The sequence below is a fragment of the Vanessa cardui genome, chromosome 16, assembly GCF_905220365.1.
Source record: "Vanessa cardui chromosome 16, ilVanCard2.1, whole genome shotgun sequence".
Taxonomy (NCBI): domain Eukaryota; kingdom Metazoa; phylum Arthropoda; class Insecta; order Lepidoptera; family Nymphalidae; genus Vanessa; species Vanessa cardui.
The window spans coordinates 654371-673252 of NC_061138.1; the positions used below are offsets into that span (position 1 = coordinate 654371).

Genomic DNA, 18882 nt, shown 5'->3' on the forward strand with positions numbered 1-18882 from the left:
TTCAATGCCGATTTTCATGATTAAGCCCGTAAATAGAATTTACGATTATGTATTCGACTGTATAACGAGATCTATATCATTAAGGTAAAGAATTCTTGATTTATCGTATTCTGTGGACCAGTTTAAATTATGTCATTTAAATTCCAAAGACCAATAGAATAAAATTGAAAATGTTAAATACTCTAGCTGTTAAGAGAATTATAAGAATAGTAAGGATTTTTCTGTGTAAGGAGTATGAGTATTTAATTTCGATTATGATAATAATAGTAATTATTATTACCTCATAAGTATTATATATATATATATATATATATATATTTCTAAATGTCGCAAAATAGATTAAATCAAAATTGGTAAATGATTTGTGACTAAAGTTTTTTTTTTCAAAATCAAATCGGATGTATTGAGTTGTCTCAGAACAAAGAAATTTATTCAAATTTTGAACTAGCTTAGCATAATTAAATTGTTAGAGTAAGTCTTCAAGCTAGGAGCTTCTTTACGAGTTTTTCTTCTGCCCTTAATCTTGTATCGCAAGATTAATTGGATGATATTTGTACTATGCATAATATAACCAACTTGTTCTTTAGACATATTAGATTATTTTGAAATCAATGATATTTTACTATATGTCTGTTAGAAATGATCTTTAGTTTCGTGACTAAAAGCCTGCAAAACCTGGCATAACCATTGTCAAACATTGTTGAATTCTCGTTCTTGTCGGGCAGGCATTTAAAAATTACTTTCCAAGCCGTGTCAACTAATCTTATAGTTTTTAATAAATTTAACAAGTGAGATGTATATGTACCTTATGCCTCTAGTCAGACCGGCTTGCTAACCCTTAAAATAAAACAATACATAGCATTGCTGTGTGACGGTAAAGTATATAATGAGTGATACCTACCTATGGTCTTGCACAAAGCGCTACCGTCAAGTAATAATGTATATAAGTGCTATAAGACCCCTAAATAAAAAAGATAAAATAAGCTTGTGTTGATTATCAATATTACCACCATCTTCAGCACCAAAGAGCGGAGATGGCCCAGTGGTTAGAACGCGTGCATCTAAACCGATGATTGCGGGTTCAAACCCAGGCAAGCACCACTATATGTATGTGCTTAATTTGTGTTTATAATTCATCTCGTGCTCGGCGGTGAAGGAAATCAATCTTCAAATTTCATCGGAATTCTGCCACATGTGCATTCCACCAACCCGCATTGGAACAGCGTGGTGGAATATGTTCCAATCCCTCTCCTAAATGGAAGAGGAGGCCTTATCTCAGCAGTGGGAAATGTACAGGCTGTTACTTTACTTTACTTTACAGCACCAAAGTGTGCCTTATTAATTGAAGGCTTTGTATCATATAATTTACAAGTTAAAACAAATTAACATAACATCAAATAAGTCATGTCGTAACTTGTCAGTTAGCCGGTGAAATAAAGAAGATATTATGGTTAGCGGTTAATAAATACGCGACCGAGACCCGAGGGTCACAGTGTTACGTTTTTGCTATTATCCGTGCATTGCATACTGTTTTACGACATTGGGTAAGAGGGCATAGAGCAATAATTACCAGAGACATACTTTTTTTATTTCTACTGAAACTTAAAACGTTTAAATGTATACTCTATGATACGACATCTCGTTTTATACAATATATGCATTAATAACTGTGCCCGCGTGCCAATGTGAGTTTTAATTTCACAAAAAGTTTTTGTTGTAGCCTAAGTTACTCCTTATTGTATTAGCTATCGGCCGGTGAAACTCCCGTCAAAATCGGTCCAACCGTTCCAGAGATTAGCCGGTACAAATAAAGAGATAGGCAAAAATTGTAAAAGCTAATATTTTTGTTTAGGTACCATGTATACATACATACACATTTAGTAAATAGCGGTTGATTTAATATTACATTTATATACTCCAATTTTATTATATGTATGTATAGCTTGGAGCTGAGATGGCCCAGTTGTTGGAACGCGTGCATCTTAACCGATGATTGCGGGTTCAAACCCAGGCAAGCACCGCTATTATATATATGTGCCTAATTTGTATTTATAATTCATCTCGTGCACGGTGGTGGCCTTATCCCAGCAATAGGAAATTTACAGGCTGTTACTTTACTTTTTTATGTATAGATTGACATTAAAGTTAAGATAAAAGTTTTGTGTCTGTAATACGTTAGTATATTTTTCGTGACAATTAGATAATACTACCATATGATGGTCAATTGTCATTACCGTCAACCGAAATCGTTAATCGGAAACCGGTGAGTAAAACTAAGCTAGCCCTCTCTCGTATAAAAATTGGTAGATCTAAGTACAAAATTCTAGAAAAATATGACGAATTTTCTTTATTTTTTCACTAGTGAATTATTATGCATGTATTCAAGCGATAAATCAAAGAAATAAAATCTTTTACACCACTTTTTATGCTGTACTAATGTTATATTAACTAGTCCTTGACTCACTAATGCGCCACCGACGTTGGGCACTAAAATTTTGTGTTCCTTGTATCTGTAGCTACACTGACTGACTCACCCTTTACAGCGGAACACAACAATCCTTAGTATCGCTGTTTGGTGGCAGAATACCTGACGAGCCTGGAATAAAGCCCTACCAACAAATGTTATCATGTTGTTTATTACAATTATTGTGAGAGTATTTATAACATATGATATATATAATCGATAGGTCCAAATACAAATGCTGCAGCATCTGTATCAGTGGCGAATTTACCAGTAGGCTAAGTAGGCTAGAACCTAGGACGGCAAATAGAGCCCAAATTTGTTATTATCTTACAGAAATAAAAAAACACTTATAATTGGTTGGGAAACTATTCTAGTAACGGACTGAAATATCACCTATTTTATAAATCATACTTATAACGGAAAAAACCGATGTAATGAGAAAGATAGAACACAAATCATAAATGTTGCAAAAAAAAGGAAGTGGCGGCAAAAATTAAATAGCCTACTAGCTTACTGTTACTAGTCACTGATCTCTATTTTGGCTTTATGTGATGCATATATAAAAATAAATTACATAGAAATAAACAAGAGCCACGTGAATCTTAACCGAAGTTTATAATGATCAAGACCGGACAAGTACCAGTGAATTATAAATTAGTGTTATGAGTTAAGCATAGCACAGACAGTCAACGGTTACTTGCTGTTACATTTAACAGCTTATAAATATCCCAAAGGAGACTTCCACTCTTTTGCTGCTGCCGTTCCGATATAATTCAGCATTTTATGTGCACAGTATCGGTACTCCTTTCGCGAAGTAAACGCTCCCTAAGAAAAATATCTCTTGACATTTCAACTTCAAAAGACTGACAGTTCGTTTAAAATGTATATTAATTGAATTCAAATTACCTTAATATGTAATAAGTGAGTAAAATATAACTTTGTTTTAACATACAATAGAAGATTTCCGTAATATATTAAACAAAAGAAAAAAAAATTAAAAATAACCTGACGTCACTGTGCACGAAGTGTTGGTACAGAAACACTCAGAGGTCAAAATGATATTTCATTCCTTAATAACGTTCAGATATATTTTATTTAAAATTACTTATATAATAATACTTATCTATACATACGATATAATTGGAGTGTCTGTTTGTAACGTAAAAAGACTTTTTTTAATTAATGCATATGCATGTATGGTAGGTATACGGTAAGTAGGTACACGGCACATATACCAAAATAACATTTTAAATAATTTCTGTCTGTTTGTTTCGGCTAATCTTTGACCGGTTGGGCCAATTTTCATTGGGCTTTAATGGCAGATAACGGATATAATAAGGAGTATCTTATGCTACAATAATCTCTTTTTATAAAAATCTTTTTTTGTAAAACTCAAACGCGTACAAGTTAGCGGGCACAGCTCGTATGTTATAAAAGCTATTTATGTAACGACTACAAATGTGTCTATGTAAATTAGACTTCTCGTTTGCAAATTTTTTTCCTTGAACCTCGATAATACCGTAACAAAATGTTCACAATCAATCAACAAATTAGCTGATATTTTTAACCTTAAAAATTAAGTATTAGGTTATTAGTAGCGATGATAAATACTGTCACCGCAAGGTTGTATTATACTGATTTACATTATTAGTTTTTTAATCTGTTCAGCTTAATGTAAGAATTATAGTCAACCTCCTTTTCATCTGTGTTTGCTGGCTATCAAAAATCGAATAAAAAAAAAATTAAAATAACGACTTTAACAATAATTTATTAAAGGCTAAGTAATAATCATTATTTTCTATCTATATTTTTAATTTCAGCATTGAGAACAATGTTATGTATAATTTTTTTACGGATACCGTTATATATATATAGCAACACTATGTATGTTTACATATATTATGTAAATCAAAGTACCCTTTGACTTAATAATGGGGTCGTTGAAACCAATAAAGTGTATCAATCACCAATCTTGTAAACGTCAATATAATTTAAATAATCGCTATTTTTATAGTTATATACTATCAGATTTTATGTATATACTCATTATGTGATATATACTATGTGATTTTATTGTGGTAATCTTAAATCTTCACAGTTTATTAGTCATACCGAGCATTGAACACGTCAAAATACTTATATGAACTATTTATTAAATTGAACTAGATGAAACCGGTTTCAGCCGGATAAAACCAATGTTTTTTTTTTCGTATGTTACGTTTATATTATAGATTAAAATTTTTAAATTTCTCAGTACGTTTTAGAATTCACATACGCATACAGCGTAATGTGTGGCACTATACTGATATGACGGTGTACGCTTCAGTAAAATAAGGTACGCTACAACCTGTTCCAGTCGAAGGAGTACAGATAAACGAGCAGATATTACATGTGATTTCCTAATTTGTTTTATAACGCATTACAAGTCAATGATTTCAATATATTCATATGTAATACAATACTTTTGCACTGAACTATTTATAGCTTCTTTAATTTGACTATCCAAATTCCGATTAAAATTTGGCTAAAATTAAAAAAGTAATTTTTCACGGATCCATAATGAATACCGTAGATTATTCAAGATATCTGTCAATGATAACGAGTCAATTCCATGTTAGTTCTTTATTTGTTTACTTCTGCTGTTATTGAAATATGCTCTACGCCTTAAACTACTTAAAAATTATTCATTCTTAATATCAAGAATTAATTACCTATCTTAAGCTAGAGCCGAAACAATACGATGCTTGAATTAAAATTGAAATTACACAGTGATATTTACCGATGATTGCGGAGTTAAACCCATTGTAGTAATTTTTTAGTTATGCGTTAATGGTATTGTGAAAAATCTTGAATGAAACATATACCCATATTGATTAAAATGCACCAGTTCATACTGGGATATTTCATATCGGAACGTTTTGAAAATTGTTTGTTTTAAATTCGATTCCAGTATTTTTTTAATTCAATTTTTTATTGCTGCCTTTGTGAAATACTTAAGTCTTGACTGCATTATATATTTCAAATCAAATCAATTTTATTCAAGTAAACTTTACAATGAAGCGTTTTTGAATCGTCAATAATCAAATACTACCACCGTTTCGGAAAGCAGCTTCTAGCGAGAAGAAACGGCAAGAAACTCGCATAGTTGCTCTTTTCAAATAAACACATTTACAATGCTGTTATTGACAGTAATTAGCGTACTATGATGGAACCCGAGCCTAACTCCAGGCGTTTCTCTCTAAAAAGTACTCTTTTAATGAATAGTATGATTTATTTATTAATTTAGTCTTAATAATATTTTTAAATTTTGAAAATGGTAAATTGATTATATTTTCCGGTATCTTATTATATATGCGTATACCATTGCCCAAAAACGTTCTATTTACCGTATGCAAATGGAAACTGGGGGTTACAAGTTTATTCTTATTTCTTGTATTAATAGTATGTACATCAGCATTGATAGAATAATTTTTAATATTCTTTTGTATAAAGATTATATTATCATAAATATATTGTGAAACAGCCGTTAATACACCTATTTGTTTAAATTTCTCGCGTAATGATGTCCTCCAGAACATTAGCTCCAGCTAATATTGTAAATAGATCGGATAGCTCTTTTCTGTAGAATAAAAACAACTTCAATCTCTGCTGCATTACCCCATAACAACATTCCATATGACATAATACTGTGAAAATTACTAAAATAAACTAGTCTAGCAGTACTTATGTCCGTGAGTTTTCTAATTATTTTTATTGCATAAATGGCACTACTTAGTTTTCTTGCCAGGGCATACAAATGGGTGCCCTACTGCAGTTTGGAGTCAAGGGTTATCCCTAAAAAGACCGTCTTGTGTTGTTATCTTCAGATACTAAAAGTAGAAATATGTAAGGGCTCAACGAGTCAGCTAAACACCTTGATTGAATGCCTAGCTCAAGGTTAGGCTTTAAGATATAGCCCAACTAAATACATACATGATACAGTACTACTGTTATGATCAGATTATTTATATTTTTGAGCATGCATGGTGAAGTATAAGATGATTCCTTATCTTGGTTTCGAAGTGAATTTCTAAACGATATTCGTAGAAAAACGTTTTGAAAGCTTTCGAATGAAGTTAGTCGGACCAGCATAATTACGTATTCAATACAAAATGACCTATAACATGGCAGTTATTGTGAGCTGGCTTTACCACTGTTACACAAGTTGTTTCCACTTGCGTTAGAGTTAGGGTCACGGATGTATAGTGATGCTGGAAGACGCATTGTATAAATCGAAAAAAAAAACATCATGATTTTTTTACTGCCTGTTTATATGTCTGTTAAAATCAAATTTAATATTCAAATTAATTTAATGTTCTTGTGTGTATGTATGGTGTAAAAATTTAAATGTATAAAAAAACTTACAGTCATATTTTTTATAAGATAAGAATAAAATGTATTAATATCAGCATTTATGTGCTCTGGTCCTATTAATTGGGTGTCGGTGCAATGTGAGACTTGATTTGAACAAAAAGATATCAATTAATAAGGTGCATGACTCAATAAAGGATTGTATACATGATAAAGAAGTGTAGACTTAGAATTCGTTGATCTAATGTTTTTAATCTATATGGAAAAATATTACCCACTAAATTACCAGTTCTTCTCGGTAGAATTTACATTCCTGACGAGATATTTAAAATCTAATTCAATCCTATAAGTCTAAAAGCCGCAAGAGCTCGTTGAAAATGGTATACTTTGATTTGATTTGTATTTTCTATCGCTAAAAGTAGGAGCATTTGGCAATATTTTAAGGGTTAAGCATTTTGCTAGTGTGTTAAAACGTCGGCAATAGATCCGCTTATCGCAATTATTTTCCTTAGTCGACTGTTACGATATGCGTAGGTTGATATGAAAGGGAGAATATTCCCCTTTACCGGAAATCAAATGAGTGTCAATAATCTAAACTAATAATTAAAAAAAACAAAATTGAAATTACGAATGACCATAGACAGAAGGTGTACGCATAGATTCATGGAGATTTATTTAATGCCCCCGGCTTCGCACGGGTGCAATGCTGTCACTAATATTTTTATTTTCGACGTCATATTAGACTTCTAAAATTAAGTGTTTACTATGTTACCCATGTATTATATACAAAACCTGCCTCTCGAATCATTCTATTTTAAAAAAAAAAACTCCATCAAAATCGTTCTCGTAATTTTAAAGATCTAATCATACGGGGACAGACAACTGTAAACGACTTTCTTATATATGATGTAATTAAGTCAACAAGCAATGTAGAATATTCTTTGGTAGATTTTCGCTAAATTGTCAATATAACGACACGATTTTAGTAAAAATGTACGTGTAGAAATTATGTTTTAGTTACTTTATTAATGTTAGTTCTCTTTAAAACAACAAAAGTCAAGTCTCTTCCGTTAAATGTAACTCCGCGACTGAAGATGTTCGTGTCTCCGGGTCAAGGAGCGCCGTTCACATGGGACTGTATTACCTACTAACATCTACTAAACGCAACGTTATGACTCTTATCTCCTATACGTTTATGAAAACCTAGTATTTTAATTTTAGCTTCGAGCTATCAAAATATGTATGCAAAAGTCCACAATTACTGCCTGTCCTACTTACACATCGATGCAATGTACGTATGTATGTGTTGGTATGAGCGTTTTCACTGAATGTTTGTAAGCGTTGTCATGGTAACAGACTTTCGTTATTTTCATAAAATAATATTCCGAGATCTTTAATAAAATTTAAGAGTCGATATAAACAAGTTTGCGAGAACACGTGAATCTTTACTGAATTACGGATTCAGAGTACATGACTCTGCGTTGCTTACTTTCCATTTATAATTATGTCATATTCAATTGAATTAGAAGAATTTGCACATGTGCTTATTCTAACAAATGCTGAAATAAAACTAGTTATAATGGATTTGAATCGCGTATATTAATTATTTTTGGCATCCCGACGTTTCGAGCACTTTACAGCGTTCGTGGTCACGGGTAGACTCAAATAAACTAACAAATGCTACATTTGTATGTTGCTAGTTCTTTCACATTTGTGTCTACCAACCTATATAAGAGCAGCGTGGTGAAATAAGCTACTATATCTTCTTAACGGAAAGGGCGTTTGCTTGTTATAATATTAAACAATATCAAGAGATTAGTGATTTCTATCGAATGACTGTCACATATACTTATAGTAAACTAAAATTTAATGGTAGGCCTTATTAAGATCGCCTGGGTAGGTATAACCCAGTCATTGCATATCCTTCCGTCAAACAGCAATATTCAATATTGTTGTGTTCCGGTTTGACGGTTTGCTGAGCCAGCGTAACTCTACAAACACCTGGTATATAACATCTAATCCTAAGGTTTTGTAATGAATGTTTAAAATTGTTTACAGCCCCAACGTCTAGGGTGAAGGTAATCACTTACCATTACGTGGCCGTACGTCTATTATATAAAAAAGATATATTGATATAGTAGTAGCAATTGGTATTGGAATAAAATTAATATTCAATAATTAATATTAACACAACTAATTAGGGATCGAGTGTCGAGTGTACATAAAATAAATATAACTAGTGACAATGGTAGGGGTGAAAGTGACAATAGATTTAGTAAAGAATAGTGGTGGTAAAGCAAACGTACGTGAAAAGAGTTAGCCCGATATGGACACTTCTAACATTATCAACATCTACCCGCAAACTTCTCGTGAACAAGACATTCATAGATAATGTCGAAATATCGAGATCCACCGAACAAAAATAAAAAACATGGTAAATATCCCGAAATAACTTTAAAAATTAACATTGTTTTAGTCAGTTTGTTATCTGAGCAACTTGATGAAAAATTTAATTAGTTAATTAAAATATAAATTTACTATTATACTAAATCTTGTGTATCATTAAAATTTAAATCGAATTTGTCGTTAAATTTTCATGTGAAAGTAATGACGATTACTATTTATAAAAGTAATTCTTATTTCTTATTTACTTTTGTGAAATTTAAAAGTACATCTAGCAATCTCAAGTGGGTCACAAATATCAAATAGTAATTATTATTAAGGCACTAAATCATGAAATTGTATTTAGCAATAATTGAAACACAATGATCTCTGACTCTCATATATTTTCGTAAGCGTCCAGACAACCGATAAATTGGTAATTGCATACGATTTATTTTGTGTTGCATTGTTTTTTATAGAAAAAAGTCATGAGAATTATTGTGAATGTAATACTTTAAGAACCGTAAATAAATAAATATAAGACAACATCACATACATTACTCTGATCCCAATGTAAGTAGCTAAAGCACTTTTGTTATGGAAAATCAGAAGTAACGACAGTACCACAAACACCCAGACCCAAGACAACGTAGAAAACTAATGATAATCTACATCGATTCGGCCGGGAATCGAACCTCGGAGTGGCGTACCCATGAAAACCGGTGTACATACCACTCAACCACGGAAGTCGTCGAGCTTATATTTAACTTGATATGCTAAAAGTTCATTACTTTTCTATATTGTCTCGGGTCTGGGTGTGTGTGGTATCGTCGTTATTCTGATTTTCTTATATATCAGATTGTAGATATCTATCTATGTGCCTTAGCTACTTATATTGCAACCGGAGTAAAGTATATGATGTTGTCAGATATTTATTTATTTTATTTAAACTTGCTATGTTCGCTACTTATTCTTATCCTACGGAATTTGTAACATATTGGTTTACTGATGGCAATGTATTCCTAATTCAAATACCTATATATTATATTCTCTTATTGATTGTTTAAATTCTTCCTCGAGTTAGGAAAGGAATATCTTAAACCTGAGGAGAGTCGGGCAAAGAAACTCATCGAGATATATATTTTTAATAAAGGATTGATTTCAGAGAATCGAACTCCTTGACTAGGAACAAAATAGACATGCAGTTTAGTAGATTGTCTTGTCTATAAAGGTGTTTTTAATAACTCTATTAATATAGAAACCAAACTATTGAAAACAAAATTAACGTTTTTTATTCATGCAATAGAGGAATACTTAAAAATTTGACTTACAACTTGAGAGTGATCATTCAGGGGTTATCATTTTATAATAGTTTGCATTAAGATCTACTAACGAGTTAAAATTATCACCTTATGTTATTCAATACAATACGTTTTTTTAGGATGGAATAAATACAAAATATATTTGACCGACGGATATTGGAGTGATCTGAAAAGAATCTCTGTTTTTTTATACAATCCGTAGGCGGACAAGCCATCGAGCCAGAAATGATGGTAAGTGGTCATAATTGACCCAAATACAATGGTGCTGTAAGAAATATTAACCCTTTCTTACATCACCAATGCGCCACCAACCTTATGAACTAAGATGCTATATCCCTTGTGTGTAGTAACACTTACTATTGAAGCCGACTTTAAATATTATAATCATTGTAATTAATATAGTATATGTTTTACATACATTTCACGATCGCGGTCTGCTTGTTTCGATTTCGTTCTTACTTTGACATATTAAGTTGTTTATTTAATTAAAATTAACAATAATAATAAATCTCAGTTCACCGTTCATTATTTCATAAATATTTTATTGTATCGGTACAATATATCATATAATGTAATATTTTAACTGATGATTATAATAACATGAATTATTTATCTTAAGGTGAATCGTTTTAATTTTATTGGAATTCAATGATTACGATTTGAATGCATTTAACTATGTGTGTAATAGATTTATATGAAACTAGAATCAATGTAAGCGTTATTCAAGTGCAAATTAAGATAAATTTAACTGATTAACACGATAATTGGCTCATGTAAAATCTGGTAGTAAATTGTCATAAGCGCCCCTTGGTGCTTAACGAAATATCAACCTTCCTTACATCGCAAATGCGACATCAACCTGACAATATTTATGTTTCTCGCGAAACTTTTATTCAGTCGTTTTTTTAGGGATTTTGACTACTACGATAGAATTTTTTTTTATTTAGTTGTAAAATGCAAGTTACTCTTACATATTTTAAATGTTAAGCTGGAGAATGATACTTTAATTTTGTTTTTGTTTTTCTTTTTTTTCATATACAGCTGTAGCACCACTCTCTAGCCGGTCAGCAACTTTTTTCACTAAAATTATCTTTGTTAAATCGTAACAATTTATTAAATATCAATCACGAATCCTTTTTATTTTTATGTACATCTACGGCTAAAGTGCAATTATCGTCCCATAATCTCTAGGATAAAAATCGCCTTACGCTATTAAAAAGTATATAAGATTTAAAGATAAAGGAAGTAAAAGTACCAGAATTATTTTGTATAAGTGAATATAATTGGCATAATCAACACGTTCGCCGCGCCAGAGCCGCGAAACTCTCGCCATTGGAAATTTAAATAAGCCGACCTGGATTGAACCTGGGACCTTCGTGTATCACGATGTTTTTGAAGAGATCGCAAGGAATGTTTCCTTGAAAATAATTTTATTTAAGTTATAAATAGCGGATATTTTTCATAAAATATTTTAAATTAACATGTTTATTTTTACTATTAGGGTCTAGTGAACAAGACATTCGTAGATGATGTCGACATTTCGAGCTCCACCAAATAAATATAAATATAAGTATTTATTCCGTACCAAATAACTGTAATAATAATATTATAGTTACACTGGTATTGTAAACTTCGTTTAATTAAGAAATTTGTGTTAATCCGGTAACCAGAGTTTGTCAGATTTGGTATCAGTTTGGTCATTGCTTATAAACTTTTGTTCGGTAAAATAAAATAAAAAATGTACTTTATTCAAGTAGGCTTTTATATGCACTTTTGAATCTTCATTGTGTCATTTATTAATAATAATAATAATAAATTCACTAGCTGTGACAAACAGTCATACCTGTTATAACTCCAAAAGGGGGTTGAATTCTAGAGATACATTATTAGTACACCATCTAGAGAACATACATTTCAATTTTATTTTCTTTCTTCAAAAACAAAAGACTTTCATACAAACTTCCAATACCCGTTTTACCCCCTTTGGATGAAGTTTCGTAAAAGCCATTCATAGCGGATGTCTACCGTCTTTACGTCTGTATGCCCTGTGAGGAATCTGCCAAGTATCAAGTTTGTAGGGGCATAGTTTCGGAGATTTCGTCATTAATGAGTAAGTAGTGTTTCGCATTTATATATAGGTATATACATACATATGACTTATAGCATTCAGGAATAATGTTAATGCTAGTCTAGCTTACCACCATTAAAACAAATAGAATTGGACCATTACTTTCGAAGATTCCCTCGCTTTTACAAACAAATAAAATTTACTTCTTTATAATATGTGCGTAGATTTTGTGACTCTGTTCAAATGTTATTTAAAAGGATTTTTAAAAAGTCATATTCAACTTCAGAAGTAATAAAAAAGTGTTGTTTTTTCACCTCCTTGTAATAATTGTTGCATTAGGTCTTATCAAACTACATGATATCGCATTTTATAAAGCTTGTGACATCAATAAAAATTTAAATTAAATTTTGTGGTTAGGACTATACTTTTTATTAACAGATACCACGAATGAAATAAAGCGTAGGTGTGTGAAATACGTTTTAACATTAATAGACGCGATGATATATCGTTTATAGTGTCGCTACTGATTGATATTTTTATGACAAAAATCGTTTCCGCGAAATAAAAAATATGAGTGGCCAGTTACATTTGCTGTACGTATGAGTATGATGAATTTAATATATTTGTTTAAATACTTTTTGGTCGAATATAAATTTTAATGTTTTTAATAAGCGCTTTTACATTGAACTAATTTAATTACAGATCTTTCAAATTATGATGATAGGAAAGTTTTACAAAACTTATAAATAATAATTTATTAAAACTACGATTGGGTTAAAATAAAATAAAATAAATTTCGAGTGCGTGAATTATTTATTTTGTACGTTTCCGTAGAAGGCATTCATTAATATCATTTCTTTCATAAAACATGCTACTTATAATAACTTTATATACACATATATTTCTCACAAAACTATGACATCTGAGTATGTATTTTCGACTAAATTTTTATTAAGTTGAGTACACAATGCAGTATATAAAACATTACAATGAAATATTGAGCAAATCCATAGGAATGTATAGTATAGAGTTTACAAAAATACCTTGTAAACGATATGGAATGTTTCAAACTAAATACACAATGGACGTATAATCTTAGAACTTAAAGTTAATTTAGATTTGAATCGAAAACAAAAGATTTCTTCACAATGCACCCGAAGTTAAAACATGTTAAAAATTCAAACGACACGTCAATCAAAATTCTACTAGAATTGAATAAATTATATTAAAATAATACAAAAATATATGCAGTTATATTACTTTCTCGTGAAAATGGGATGCAACAATGTTCCATTTCTCTTTAAAAAACCAGCTAACTAACCTAACGCTTACGGTACAAATAATTTAGTATTTACACACAATTTGTACATCCATCAACCGGGCTTTAAGTACGAATAACATTTTTATTTACTACAAACTACTTAAGATACGTATTTGGATAGACTCTTTATTCAATCGATAACAATTCACAGAACAAACTTTCCTAAGGCTCGCCGTCCTACCGTAATACCATCCAATTTACTGGCCTTCGACATGGTGTGGTCAATAGTAAGTCATAGCAGCGCCGCTGAAGCGCTTCTTTGTAATTGGCGTCAGACTTTGGTCGTCAGATCTAGTGGGTGGAGCTTAATCCTTTTTATCTGCGAGTAAGCCATATCTTCCTCTTCACTAGCGGACGCCCGGTCACTCCCAGACTCTGGATCATCATTGTCAGGAGTGATTATTTCACTGTCATCCGACCTCCGTCGGGCAGAACTTGATCTGCCATCTGATTTAACGGATAAGTCCATAGGGTTCTCTTGTAAGGGAGATTCCGACGTTCTCCTCTCAGCGGGTGGAGTGGGTACAAATTCAGCCTCAGATATAATGTCTTCTTGTGGCGTAGGCTGGACTGATCTTTGCTGTTTGAGAATTTCATCTAAAAAGAAGCGCTTCGAGGTCTCGGTGTTGTTATCATCGATTCTGACATCATTATTGTTTTCAGCTGCTTGCCTTAAGGCTGCATGGTCGAGTAAATGTCTTGAGTAAATCGGGTGGAAACCAGGTGGAAATAGTAGTGGGTGATTAGGAGGAAACGGGTTAAAATGTGGTGGCGGTAAAAACGGCGAATGGGGAAAGTGGGGCAAGGTAATATTGGCTAAGGGGAGTTGGAGGAAGGCATCTCTAGGTGGGGTCAGCGGTCTATCCGGTGGGCGGGATTGTGTAATCCGAGTTTTTTCGTCTAGCTTAGGGGATGAGCCACTCCGATGTGAGTCTGGCGATCCGGAGCACGGCCGTTTGTAGTCATCCAGACCTAATAAAGCTAGTTCTTCTTTAGATCGTGGTCTAGCAAGCCCAGGGAAAAGGTGGGGCGGGAATGGCGGTGCGAGGTGAGGTGACTGTGGCATCCTAGGCGGCGATTGTGACTGAGCAGCCTGTTGCTGTTCTTGTAAAAGGCAGTGGATCTTGAACCAGTTCGACCGTCTTCCGTACCTGGAGCCGGATTTGGACATGCCCACCATGAGGCACTTCCGCAGCCGACACGCTTTGCACGCCGTCCGGTTCTTCTTGTTGATGACACATTCGCCATTGTTTTTGCATTCGGTGATTGAATTCAGATTGTTGTAGGAGCGACCGAAGAATGACTGAAAAGAAAGAAAGAGCACAGGTTAGAGATAACGTTATAAATATTAAATTTATTAGTCGTATTTATTATGCGATATAAAAATATTAATACTGTCATAAAAATAAACGTCGTTAATTATCTATTAAATCATATTAAGTTAAAGCAAGCTTCTTGTCGTATGTAACAAGTAAAGGCGTGTTTACACGGCCTGCTGGTTACAAGTCAAGTGCGTAACGTCGAAAGCGAAACCGCCTTACTAACATCGTGTTTACGGTTTAAGACGCCACTTCCGTTGGATATAGGCCACAGGTTCGGTTTCGGTCGGCTACGTTCGTTTATGTACGGTTTCAATTTCGACCTTGGATTTTCGCTCAACTCGTTATGTAATCAGATTCCATTGTTGTTTTTCGGGGTGATCAGATATAAAAGGAAAAATATACACATCGATTTGAAGGTCGTGAATTATTTTGATATTAAGTTTTTGTTTCGGTGTAGTGAAGTAACAAAGGCATATTAATGGAGTGGTCGCTGCCAAAATATTCTTGGAACACGGGGTGAATGATAAATTGAGCACGATTGCACCGATCGCGTCATAGATGAGGAATTTAAACTGAAACAATGCCATCTTTAAATCGCGTTCCGCGCGTGATCCGAATCTTACGAATGTGTAAACGCCGTTTGAGATCAAATGTTAGATAGAGTCGGCGCCCGAGCCGGTGTCACTGTGCTAGCCGTTTTATACTGTGCAGACACATATTTTCATTATTGAAGGTTATTTTTTGTCTTACACATATTTAGTAAGTAATAAAAAGTAACAGCCTGTAAATTTCCCACTGCTAAGCTAAGGCCTCCTCTCCCATTAAGGAGAGGGTTTGGAATATATTTCACCACGCTGTTCCAATGCGGGTTAGTGGAATACACACGTGGGAGAATTTCGATGAAAACATATAAATAGTGGTGCTTGCCTGGGTTTGAACCCGAAATCATCGATTAAGATGCACGCGTTCTAACCACCGAGCTATCACAGCTCAAAAAACATATTCCATTAAAATCATCACCAATCACAGTAATTTCGAGAGCCATGATGAAAAGTGAAAATCGTTGTACAAATTAATAATACAAAGGGAAAGTTAACTAACATAATGAGGAGGCCGAGTGTTTACGATATTTTCACACAAACCCACGACCTATTGAACTGAAACTCGACCGACCGGACCAGTAGGTATAAAAGTTTTCCTGTTGTATATGTTAGTGTAATGTTATAATTAATGCATCGGGCGAGGATCTCCGCAGATTCTTCGGCCAAGACGTAATTTGCGCTCGCGGTTTCGTTCGTGAAGAGTTAGATGAAAGAAAACATCGTGAAAAATAATGTTACACCAAATGATATTAGTGTATCACGGTTGAGTAACCTCTAACCTTCATAAGTCACATTTGTCGAGTAATAGGATGCGAAGATATTTGTCTGATATATAATCTTTTTTAAGGAAATATAAGAAATAGAAACTATAAGAAATATATCGTTTACAGGAGTGGAAGCGAGACAGAGCTAATGTTGACGATATCGAACGTGTAATTTTTTGACCTATCGTTTTGCAACATTTACTACATAGTCCACAATTTCATAGTTTTACATTATAAGTAACGTATTCTCAATATGGTGTATTGGGCAATAATATATGCATAATTATATTAAAACTCAAAGGACGAGCTTGGCGACTTGCTCGCCGCCACCTTTGACCTCTCCGAGATTAAATTGCGTTTATTCAATATAATATTTATATACTTACTATTACTTGGAAGAAATTATTACATACGTATTCACAAACGAACTGTCGTTACTAGTAATTACTTGTCCATGACAATTTAAGAGAGGGGTATTAATCGCATGTGATATTTTGGTTCAACTATTGGAATTCCCTGTGCTTTATACACAGAAAGATATGGCAGTAGTATACACCTATTTCTTAATATATGTACAGCTAGCCCTGTATATTTACTTTTTTGATATTCAGACACTTGTGACCTACCAGTGAATTTTATTTTAGAATGGACTTTTTAAAAACTTTTATTCAGCACTACCTTCATACACCTGACCTGGGCGTCTTGCTGTGCAGGATTGTCTATTAAAAAGATTAAAATCAGCATCAAAAACCCTTCTAATATCGCAGTCCTTGAGGATCCTTAGAATGTAAGACGCGGTCATATATGGTACCATTATTGCGGGCTTAAATATTTATGAATACATCCTATTAGTTAGATTGCTTGAACTGTCAAGGTTAATACCGCTTTGTATTTAATGGCAAAATAAGGTTTAGTTTTATTACTCGTCCACGTCACTGTGCGATGGGCTTCAGCGAGACATTATATTTAATATTGATCCTTATACGAAATGCAATAAGCGATACAGATCGAACGCCGATGAATCGTGTTCGGTACAATCCGCTACACCATAATAAAGTATAGTATCGCCTCTTCGTAATACATTTGAGCGTCGATAAATTATTATTAACAAATGTACTTCTTGGCTCGCCTGTATTCTTACCTTTTTGTCCCATCGAATAATATTTACGCGCTCGAATGTACATTAGTTTTTATGGTTCCGTTATTATTTATCGACGATAAAAGTGCGATGGGATTTAACGGCGTAGCGATAAATTCGTGTTTAGCAAAGGCCGTACCTAATAATCTAAGTTAATACTCGTTAAGCGTCCGACGTGAAATCCTCATATCGCGGAATCGCTGAAAAAGGAAATGTCAAATACATTAAAACTGGATAATAACATTTATTATAGAGTCCCTAATAGCATCTTTGCACTCGATAAACTTTTGAATTATATCGGCTATTCGATATATTTTATGTTAACGTGGATACAGCCGGTGATAATTTCATATATTCTATAATATATTGAATGAAGAGGTTAGAGAAACTGCTTAATCGATTCTTAAATCGATTTTCATATAACACGTAGCATCGTAATCAAAACCGAATTAAAATAACGCAATAGCGTTTACAGAAATATACTATCGGTATAAAACGAATGCATTCTGAAATGAATGCGTTGATTAGGTCTGCTTAGAATCGAAATAATTGCAAAATCGGGAAGGTTATTTGTATTAAAATATCAAACATTATTATGAAAATTACGAAAGCGAAATAGTCAAAATAAGAAATCGCGCGTGATACAAAGTAAGATATCATAAATATCGAACAGAGTAAACTCCGCAGTGCCCCATTAGAACTTCATTAAATAAGGTATAAAACTTAAGAGGATTTTATAGTGCTCTCCTTCGGCTCACCTACCGCAGTGTCTCAACATATTTAGATTACTATATGTTATGAAAATGTAATATCATTTTACATAAAACATTGAATCCAAAAAATACTCAACATGTGACCCAATGGATTCATTTTATAATTTTAATGTTGGTGTATTGACGCGCAAAATAGATTTGAATAAAATTCAAATTTTAATGCAGCAGCAAATTTAGAGATGGCTCTGTGGTTAGAAAACGTGCATCTTAGTCGAAGATTATGGGTTGAAACCAGAGTTAGCCATTACTATTGAATCTTAACCTGTATAATTTGTATTAAAACAATCATAAGGAAACCTACAAGAGTAGGTCGTTAAACTGCCACATTTGTATCCACTAAACCATCTCTTTTAAATAAATGAACCAGCAGCGCTGA

General features: G+C 33.0%; 1 protein-coding gene across 1 annotated transcript in view; it reads right to left on the reverse strand.

The window, feature by feature from the left end:
* Window positions 1-13389: 13389 nt before the first annotated feature.
* LOC124536483 (knirps-related protein-like) overlaps window positions 13390-18882 on the reverse strand; it is a 61633-nt gene continuing 56140 nt past the window's right edge. The window contains exon 3 of the mRNA XM_047113035.1: window positions 13390-15210. Within this exon, the coding sequence (XP_046968991.1) occupies window positions 14179-15210 (1032 nt within the window). The 3' untranslated portion in view covers window positions 13390-14178. The remainder of the gene's footprint in view (window positions 15211-18882) is intronic.